Genomic DNA, 10843 nt, shown 5'->3' on the forward strand with positions numbered 1-10843 from the left:
GACTAAATGAGTTTATAATTAATAGGCGAAAAACTGAAACTTAATTATAAATAATTTAAGCCCTAATTACATATGTCAAATCAGTCACTCCACTAGTTTGCTGAAACCATAAATGAATTGCATGTAGAATCAAATGAACAAAAATGGATAGAAATAATAAAGTTAGAGAAATAAGTTGCATTCGAAAATGAATGTCGTTTCTCACTAAGTATGGAAATGATCTGAGAGTTAATTTAAGTTTTTCAAATTATTATTTAATTAAATAATTGAAGTTTGAAAATGATATTAAATTAATTGGTAATTTTAAATCTGTTGGATATGGAAATTAAATATATTTTCTCATAAATTATTTTATAGTAAAATTCTCATGACTTTAACGAAATTAGAATTGGATTGAGAAAATTAATTAATTAAAATTAATTTAATAAATAATATTTATTTTGGGAAATAGAAAAATATTTAATTGGTTGGATTAAATTAATAAGTGATGGATTAAAGGTCATGTATTGGGTTGAGAAAAATGATGGGGGTTAAGGGATGTAAGAAATAACATAAATAGGTGATTAGAGAATACAAACCGTCAATTCCATATCCAACAAAAGTGAAGAAAAACCACATGATCGAACAATATGATAAATTTCTTGAAATTTTAAGAAAATTGCATATTAACTTACTTTTTGTTGAAGCCCTTTCACTAATGCCCAAGTATACAAAATTATTAAAAGAACTGTTAACAAATAAAAGGAAGTTTGTTTGTAGCATTTCTAAGTAAATATGTTCAATGATTGAATTAAGAGGAGATGCTAGAAGAGCTAGTGGTGGACTTGGCTCTAGGGATGACAATAGAGCGAGGCAGGGGTGAGGCAGATATTGCTAAATGCACCTCCACTCCACAGTTGGCATGCTCTACTCTACCACTCGCCCTGCTCAACAATGAATGCATAATCTTGAAAACTACTATCACTTTCATGGATGTTGGATGCATTCATTCTGCCTCACCCCACTCCACTTTGTTCCACTTCAATTTAATTTTTGCTATTTATCTTTAAAGTTTTCAATCTTTTAAAAGTCAAGTAAATATTTAAATATAATTCTTCAAAAAAATATTTAAACATAAAATATATGATTTTTTTTTGTATTGCGTTGTTACATTTTTACTCGTTTAATAGTTTATATGTACAAGGATAAAATGAGAATTTGATAAAATGGAGCGAGTCAAGGAGGGGCAAGCAATTAACATAACCGCTCTATACCCACTATCCAGAAGGAAAAATTCACCTCGCCTTGCCTCACCCTACGTCTACTTGTCAAAATGAAAAAAATTTGCTCCAAATGGAATGGATCGATTCGTAACCTATCGGGTGGTTCGAGTTTTCCCATCACTTCTTCACTCCTTTAAAATTGAAAATTTCCAATTAAATTCCTCTAGAAATAATAAAATTACAAATTAATCATGGAAAAATTTCACATTGCCCCCCCAAATATTAAAATATATATAATCCCTTAAAATAATGGAATTGTAAATTAATACATGGTAAAGTTATGTTTTTCATCTCTCAAAAATTGGCCCCGAAACAAATTTCTGGCTTCGCCCCTAGCCGATTTATCTGACCAAGCCAAAGGTATGCTAGAAATATTAAGTTTGAAAAATGGTGTTGTACAAAAAAGTTAGACTTGCTTAAAATATGAGCCAAACTAGGACTTCAATAATCAAAACTTGAGCCTAGCTTGGCGAGACCCATTTTCAAGTTGATAATACGATATTTTTCTTTTAATTTATATATGATATAATTTATATTATATTAAATTAAATATACTATATTATAATGTAAATGTATAAAAATATGTTTAAGTTATATGTTTAGAATTTAATAATAAAATGTTAGTAAAAACATATATAATTATTAAATACTAAATAAAAAAATTTATATTTTTTAAAAATAATATGAATTGTTCTAAATGTATTTAGTTTAACCATTTATAAACAATGGTGAACTTGAATAAATTTTGATACTCATATTTTAAACCAAACTCAATTTAAATAACTATATAAAATGCATAGAAGTAACTTGAATTGGGTTTAGGGTTGATGAAAATCTCTACTTCCAGCTTCTTTTGAAAAATATTTATGGATATATTATCATGTAACCAAATGTTACTACCTAGTACCTATAATCCTCCATAATTTTCACTTATCCCATTAACTATGTTTCGTGTTATTTCACTTGAGCTATTGGAAATTTATTTATTTTTATCTCAGCCATCATTCTCACCTCACTCCTCCTCATTCTCATCTCCGGCCACTCTATTCAGTGGCTTTTCACCTTATTCAAAACAAGATGAATAGCACATCTCTGCCACTTTTAACACCCTCCTAATTTTGTCTACTAAAGTTTGGAAGCATCAAAGTAGATGTGACTTTGTAAAGAAGCGAGGTGGGCTAATCAGAAAAGTTGATGGAAAGTAAGTGAAGGCCCAAAACTTAAAATTTCCATTTTATAAACATAATCTGATCAACAAAATCAACCTAGCCATCCAAACCCTCTATTGATTTTTACTTTAAAATCTTGAAAAAAAAAATACAATGATAATTCCCATACTACTCCATCCTATTAATGTGTGAATCCATAATCTTACAAAATACTACACATTAATAATCATTTTATTTTTCGCCACCATTTTAACTTAGTACAACTTTGTGGTAGTTACTAATTAAGTTAGTCTTGTGTGTATAGTCATTAACATCTACAATTAACAATTTAGGAGTCATTCCAGGAGTAATCTCTTATAAAAATATACATGAATTCATTTTCCTATCCAATAAATCTCACTTAGTGTATCCTCCGTTGCTGACATTAATTAGTCTAAATAGCTAACATCTTTAATTAATCTGATAAAATTGATGACATGAATTTATCTTAAAAAACATCTTCCTAACACACGCGCGCAAAAAAAAAACTATTTTAGCATGATAAGTTAGAATGGGTATTTTAAGAAAATTTTTGTTAGCATTTTAACCGAAAATTTAAAGATGTCAACTATTTTGACTAACTAACGATATTATGTAGAAAAACTAATTTATATCAAATTTAAGTATAGATAATAAATCCTAAATTTAAACATAACAAAAGTATCATAATCATTATTTGACCTAAAACAATTTATCTCTAACACATATTTGTTATTTGATTTAATAAAAATTTTGTTGAAAAACAAAAATTAAAAAAAATTAATTGATATAAATAATTATTTGTTTATCCGACGGGAAGCAAGCTTGCAAGTAAAGTCAATGGTTGCATTTCATCTTTGTTTTAGTTGCAAGAAGTTGGAGTCGGCCCATTCTGCTATGGACTGGGTTGAATCAGATTATTGTCCCCTTTAGATTGAGTGTTTATTTTTGGTGCAGTGTATTTAGATTTCTTTTTCTCTCATGCTACAATATTGTTATAGTACCTAATCTCTTTGTCACCGTTTTTTTTGCACTAACCTAAGACATTGAATAAAGATATTTATAAATTAAATACACTATAATAATCCTATTTTCATAGTTGTAATGAGTTAATTGTATCACATATCCCTAAACTATGACTCTCATTCTAAATTAATCCTTAAACTTTAAAGTATTTTAATTGCACCCTTAAACTATAGATGTTATATCAATAACATCGACTTTAAATGAGACGCTAGAACTTATGTGGCATAATTTAAAATGAAAAAAATTAAAGAAAAATGAATATTGTAAAAAATAGTTATTATAAAAATCTTGATTTTGAGGTTTTCAAAACTTTTCCAGAAATTATTGTTCACTCTTTTTCTTTTTCAGTTTTTACTTTATTTTTTAATTTTAAAATTTATGCAGCAACATTTTATTTTTTTTTTTAAATTTTTATTTTAAATTATGTTACATAATATTTTACATTTTATTTAATGGTTAAATTAACGGTTTCAATAATGAAATGACTTGATTGATATGGCATCGATAGTTTAAGGATATAATTAAAATGTTTTGAAGTTTGAGAACTAATTTAGAATGAGGATCATAATTTAGAGATATCTAGTACAATTAAATCTATTGTAATTAAAGTTCATTTTTTTTATATAATATGAAAATTAGACAACTAATACCATTTTCAGAAATTTATTAGAAAAACTATAGCAGAGATATTAAAATAGTTAATTAGAATCTTTTCAATTGCTTACATATTATAATAAATTAAATATGAAATATAAAATATTTATAATTGAGAAATTATAAAGAAAGTAATTTAGAACACATGCTGCAAATGCTGATAGTTCTATGTTTTAATCTCTTTCTGCCTTCTTTGTTCCTAATTAATGAGTACATAATTAGAATTATAGAAAATGAAAAAAGAATTATGGGATTCAATTTATTAAATTTTTTAGAATTTGAATTAAAATGATAAATTTTGTAAGTATTAGAGGGCCAAATTTGTTATTGAACAAATAAAAAAATTCCACGTCAACACTTTTGTCAAATTTCAAATGGCTATTAACTTTTAGTGGCAAAAAGAATTTAATTTCGAATAGTTTAGTTACCAAAATGGAAAAAATTAAAAGTTAAGTGACCATAAGAGAACACGAGCAATAGTTTAGTGACCATTTCTGCACTTTATCTAAAATTTAATTAGAATATATCTTATTCATATAAATTGATGACATAATAACTTTTTTGGCCTTTCAACTTTATTAAAAAAAAATCATTTTAGCCCTCCATTTAATTTTTCACTTTTTTTAGCTCTTGAACTTATGTTTTTTTTATATCACTCAAAAATAAATGAAAAAGTTACTGTTTGTTAACTTTGTTGAAGTGACATATATGTGGTTTGCTACGTAGATGATATACCAACATTTAATTAATTTTTTAAAATTTAAAAAATAATTTTTTATATTTTTCAATAATTTTTTGTTTTTAAAAATAGTTTTTATAATTTTTTTTAGAACTTTTAAATTTTTAAAATTAAAATTAAATGTTAACATGTCATCCATGTGATAATCTACGTGTATGCAACATCAGCAAAGTTAAAAATCAATAATATTTTCATTAATTTTGAGGTGATTTAATAAAAAAAATTTAAGAACTAAAAAGTAAAAAAAAAAATAGAGTTTAAAGAGCCAAAGAAGAATATGCGTAAATAGATTGATATGTATGTTTAAGTAATTCATACTTAATTGGCCACCTAATTTTAGAATTAATTAATAGCATGTCTAATGTGAATTCATATTATTATATCTTGCTTCTGTATTAAAAACTATATTATTTAATTGACAACACTTTAAAAAACTTAAATATAAAATATTTAAACGCTAACACGTTTATTCTATAAGATCGGAATATGATATTTTAATATTAACAAATTAGTAAAATTGCTTTCTTAATAAATTTGGTTTTATATTATAAAATTAGAATTTCTTATATTACGCGCCATTTATGCATTTAAATATGTTGTATTAATTAGTTTTGTATTTCTTTAAATATGGTGAATTTATCTGTATATGAAAAACAATCATATGGTTTTTCTATTTATTTAAATAAAGTGCTTATGTAAAATTATGCCAAATTAAATATATTATTACTTTAGGGTTCATGATTATTAATGTTATACCTCCTCTAGGTGTGGACACATGCCAGTATGATAAATCGCCTGAAGAACGCCTACATGCACTTCTCTTTTCTCTGTTATTCGAACATATAGGTGATCAACTCACTTGGTCTCTTAGACATTTTATCTCCATCCAACCTTTGATCTCAACAGAAGAGTCTTAACCACCTACTCCCTTCAAGAGAGTCTTATTTGTATGCCTTTTTGAGCAAACTATCTATTTGATAGACACCCGCTTTTTAGATATGAACACTCCTCTAAAAGTAAATATGCTCTTGAAAGCCATTGAGTCCCCACTTGAGCATAACAACCTCGAACATCTTCCCACCATGCTTATTTTTATGTAGTTCATGATGATAACCATCCTAACATGTCAACACTACCAGACAAAAAAACCTCCATTACATATACCTTTAAACATGACAAAGAAGAGTGGATCAACTGTTAAGCATTTCTAGCAACTTTGAAGTCCTTCACCTTCCTTTTAAGCTATGAACCTTTTTCCTTGTTTTTACCCATTTTTTTCGGCTCTCCACTTTATTAGGTTGAATTGACCTTATTCAATACTATCATTATCTCTACATTTATTGATATCTTCATCAACAAATACATTATATTTACAAATAAATAAAAATGAAAATGATGAATTGAGTTGAATTTGAAGATAATTAAAAGAATGAATGTTTGTGGTCAAAACCTAAACAAATACAATGAAATCTTAAATACAAATAAAACAAAAACACATTTCTGCATTATTGTTGTGCTTTTATTATTTACTTAATTTTGTTTTGTTGTAACAACAAATTGTCTACATATGCATCATTCCTACAGCAGTAAAGACAAAAGAAAACAAGATCGTGAGGGAAAATTGCATTGAAAATCTGAAAACAAGAACACTAGTACCTAATCATCTCCAAAGGATAATAATAATGATAATAAACTACTAGCTGACACACATTATTGAATTTGAGGATAGTTAAGGCACGCCACCGCCTCTCAATACAACCAAAATAAAACTGCCTAATAGCTTATGGGAAAATTAAGCTAATTTCATTTCATTTCCTTGGTTTAATTTAATTGAATAAAAGTAAAAATTAAAAATTGATTAAATTATTTATTTCAAATTAATATCTTAATCGATTTTTAATCTAATTAATTGATTTGATCTAATTATGAAAATAGTGGCAGACATGTTGCTAACTAAACATGTGATTATGTGTTGGATTTGGTATGTTTTTAATTTTATAAAAAAAATTAATTTTAATTTAATTTTAAATATTAATAATATATTTTTACATTGAAAAAAGAATAGTTTGAAGTCCAAACCTGAGTTACAAATGATAATAATAATAATTAGAATAAAAAAGAGGTATGTTGAACCAATGGATGATTAAAATTGGAATTGAAAAAAAGAGAGGGTAGAGGTAGTGGTTGTCGGAAAATGAGTTGGTAATAGAAACAGAAGAGATGAGGGGGTTTCGCTCATGTTCTAACGTACAAGTGATGGGTGACCTTCATCTCACGCTACTACCAATTTCCCTAATCCAAGCAAAAATGCCTTTTACACACCCCATCTGTCTCTTTCTTTTTTATTCCTTCCCTACTACCTTTCACTCTTCCAGGTCTCAATCACTGTTTAAAATATATGAGGTTTTACATAAAATATGAGTTTTGAGTAATTTTTAAGTCTTGTTTTTTTATATGGGTCGGATTTTGAATAAAATTTTTTGATCCGATTCCAAATATATTATGTTATAAAAAATATTATATTAATTATATATGTTAAATAATATATCATTAACTCAAAAATAATTAAACTCATTACTCAAAATCTAAAAACAACTTACCCATAACCCAACCCAAAATATAAAATTTTAAAAATTATATTTAATACAATAAAATATTTATTGCTATTGTTATTTTTTTAATGTAAATAATTTTAAAATGTGTTAGAAAACTTTTATTTTTATATTTTTAGTGCATTATATTTTTTAAAATTTATTCTTAAATAAAAATTAATCTAAAAAAAATCAAATATGATCGCGTTAGGTTGAGTTTAAGTTTACCTTTCTTAAATTGAATCGAATTTAGTAAAAAAAATATATTAATTTTTTAGATTAAATTCAAACTTAAAAAATTAATCTAATCTAACCTGAATTCTACCTAATTTGGAATATGAACACCTTTATTCTAGGGTCTCATAATGGGAAAAATTAATGGTATATACCACTTAAAAAAGTCATGGGATTAGCGCTTTTCTAGATTATTTAATCAAATAGGTCATTTTTATTGATAAGGCAACTCACAGAGTAAAAGTGCACACTATAGGACAATCTTTCTTTTTTCTTTTTAAATCATTTTATATAAAACACAGTTTTTTCATGACATTTTACTTTTTCTTTGTTTTTTCAATCAATATGGCAAGTATTATAAAATTAAATAATTATTTGATAATATTAAAATTTATCATACTCATAATATAGGTGGAAAAAAATAAATATTTGATATATAAAAAATATATTATTGTTTAGAAAAATAAAATATATTTAATACAATAATATATATAATATTTTCATTATATAAATACATATCTATTATTTTGTCTTTATAAATAAGGAAATTATTAATTAAAAAGCAACATGAATTGAAAAGAACAACAAACTGGTTAGATAAAATATTGTGCGAAGAATATACGCATTTTCAAAAACACTTGGATGAGCTTTTACTTTTGGGCTATTTACCCAAATAATTATGGAAAAGAAGTAATTTATGTTTTAAAAGTCACATATATCACTAATTTTACCTCAATTATTTGTCTCTTCGGTTGAAATTTGAATGAAAAAAGCATAGGACAAAAAATGATGAATGAGCAAAAGATAATAATTGGTAGAAAACAAGTTTTGATGTAGAGTTAAATCATTCCGTCTAATCAGAAAATGAAGTGAATGGAGAGATTTGGGCATCATGTGTCCAATCAAATATAAACTTTGTTTTAATGATTTTATTATTAGGCATTTTGTTTCCACTTATGTAAATAATAATAAATAACTTCCTTCTAAAACTCGAAAGACAAAGCAACAGTTATGAAGTGCACACAAAAAGCAACGGTTAAAGGTTGCAATCAACTTTTCTCTTTTTAACTAATGCTATGTTATACACACTACTAGTATTATATTTTTCTTAATATTTCACCAATAAAAAAGATTGCACCGCCATGAATGTCTGGAAATGGAACCTTAAAGCTAAGGTTGTTTCAGTTAAAGTTTTGTCAGAAAAGCAAAAATTATGCAGTTATATCGTGTCTCCACTTGCAAACATATCTACGTAATAGTATCCCCCTCATTCAACTAAAATTAATGTTTGAATCAGATATACATACCCCCATTATTTTTTAATTCAAACACTTTGATTGCTTAATCAAATACACTTTTATTGGTTGTTGATATCAAATAAAAAACTTGATATTTCTTGCCACCATTATCTTCCATGATCACAGTTTGTTAATGTCCCTAAGTAACATCTTCATTTATTATTCTCTTTGTTTTCTTCTCATCCTTTCCCTCTATATAAACCCATTCTCAACCTCTCTCCATTTCCATAACTTTTTCTCTCTTCTTATCACATCAACAAAATCATGAGGAGCATTTGTGTTGTGCTTCTTATCTCTTTGCCTTTCCTTCTCCGCATTGCCCAGGGTTTCGATTTCCACGACAAGGATTTAGCGTCGGAGGATAGTTTGTGGGATCTATACGAGCGCTGGCGGAGCCACCACACGGTTTCCAGGAGTCTCGACGAGAAACATCGGAGGTTCAATGTGTTCAAGCAGAATGTTTTGCATGTTCACAACACCAACAACAAGGACAAACCTTATAAGTTGAAGATCAACAAGTTTGCTGATATGACCAACCACGAATTTAGGAATGCTTACGCTAGTTCCAAGATTAAACATCATAAGATGTTCCAAGGAAAGTCCCGTGGCGCCGGGAGTTTCATGTACGAGAACGTCGACCGTGTCCCGCCGTCCGTTGATTGGCGACAGAAAGGTGCCGTCACTGCTGTTAAGGATCAAGGCCAGTGTGGTAAGTAAACATTTGCTATCATGTATATATTTGTAAATATTTGCATCCGACACTCACACGGTTTAAGTTCAAATTCAAAAGGTAGTTGCTGGGCATTTTCAACAGTTGTAGCGGTTGAGGGAATCAATCAAATTAAAACCAATAAATTAGTATCATTATCGGAGCAAGAATTGATAGATTGCGACACTGAAGAAAACCAAGGTTGCAATGGTGGTTTAATGGACATTGCATTCAATTTCATTAAAAAGAAAGGTGGGATCACTACTGAGTCCAATTACCCTTACCAAGCTAATGATGGAAGTTGCGATTCTGCCAAGGTGAATTCTCCGGCAGTGGCTATCGATGGGCACGAGAATGTGCCGGCTAACGACGAGGATGCTCTGCTTAGAGCTGTTGCAAACCAGCCAGTTTCAGTGGCTATTGATGCTGGGAGTATGGATTTCCAGTTCTACTCCGAGGGGGTATTCACGGGAGAATGTGGGACAGAGCTGAACCATGGGGTAGCAGCAGTGGGGTATGGAACAACCTTGGATGGAACCAAGTACTGGATAGTGAAGAACTCATGGGGAGCGGAATGGGGTGAGAAAGGTTACATAAGGATGGAACGTGGGATCAGAGACAAGCAAGGACTGTGTGGTATAGCAATGGAGGCTTCATATCCCATCAAGAACTCATCCTCTAATCCTACTGGACCTTCAGATTCTCCCAAGGATGAACTCTAAGCATAAATTATAGCTTTCCTTTCAAATGTGTTGTTTTTTCTGTGTTTCCAAAAGTTGTATCACGCAACATATGATCATGATTGAATAATCAATAATATACTTCAATTTGGTTTCAATTTTATGTGTTGGTTGGTTTGGAATTCGAGTTTGACCTCAACAGAAAGACGGAAATGTATGGTACCGAAGTAATAAAGTAACAAGTTATGGATGAAAGAGTGAAATGCCCCTCCAAAGCCAATAGAGAATAGCCTAATGATGAGAACTTGGAAACAGAGTGGGAAGAAGAAACCACCGAACGTGGTTGGACTGGCCCGGCCCGGCCCGGTCCGGCCCCTATGGAGAGTTTAGAACCTGGTGGAAAATTTGCAAATTATCAATACCTGCTTCTCTACCAGAAATAACACTAATTGTAATGGGGTAC

The 10843-nt window shown here is 28.6% G+C and overlaps 1 protein-coding gene across 1 annotated transcript; it reads left to right on the forward strand.

The window, feature by feature from the left end:
* The first annotated feature begins 9188 nt into the window (after positions 1–9188).
* On the forward strand, positions 9189–10538 carry LOC107886152 (vignain). Its single transcript, XM_016809995.2, has 2 exons — positions 9189–9700; positions 9782–10538. The coding sequence occupies exons 1-2, from the start codon at positions 9256–9258 to the stop codon at positions 10420–10422; spliced, it is 1086 nt and encodes a 361-aa protein (XP_016665484.1). The 5' UTR covers positions 9189–9255; the 3' UTR covers positions 10423–10538.
* Positions 10539–10843: the final 305 nt, after the last annotated feature.

The sequence above is a fragment of the Gossypium hirsutum genome, chromosome A03 (assembly GCF_007990345.1).
Source record: "Gossypium hirsutum isolate 1008001.06 chromosome A03, Gossypium_hirsutum_v2.1, whole genome shotgun sequence".
NCBI classification, from domain to species: Eukaryota; Viridiplantae; Streptophyta; class Magnoliopsida; order Malvales; family Malvaceae; genus Gossypium; species Gossypium hirsutum.

Coding starts and splice junctions, on each gene's coding strand:
- LOC107886152 (XM_016809995.2), top strand. CDS start 9,256: ATGAGGAGCATTTGTGTTGTGCTTCTTATCTCTTTGCCTTTCCTTCTC. Junction 9,701..9,781: donor TAAGGATCAAGGCCAGTGTG/GTAAGTAAACAT, acceptor CAAATTCAAAAG/GTAGTTGCTGGGCATTTTCA.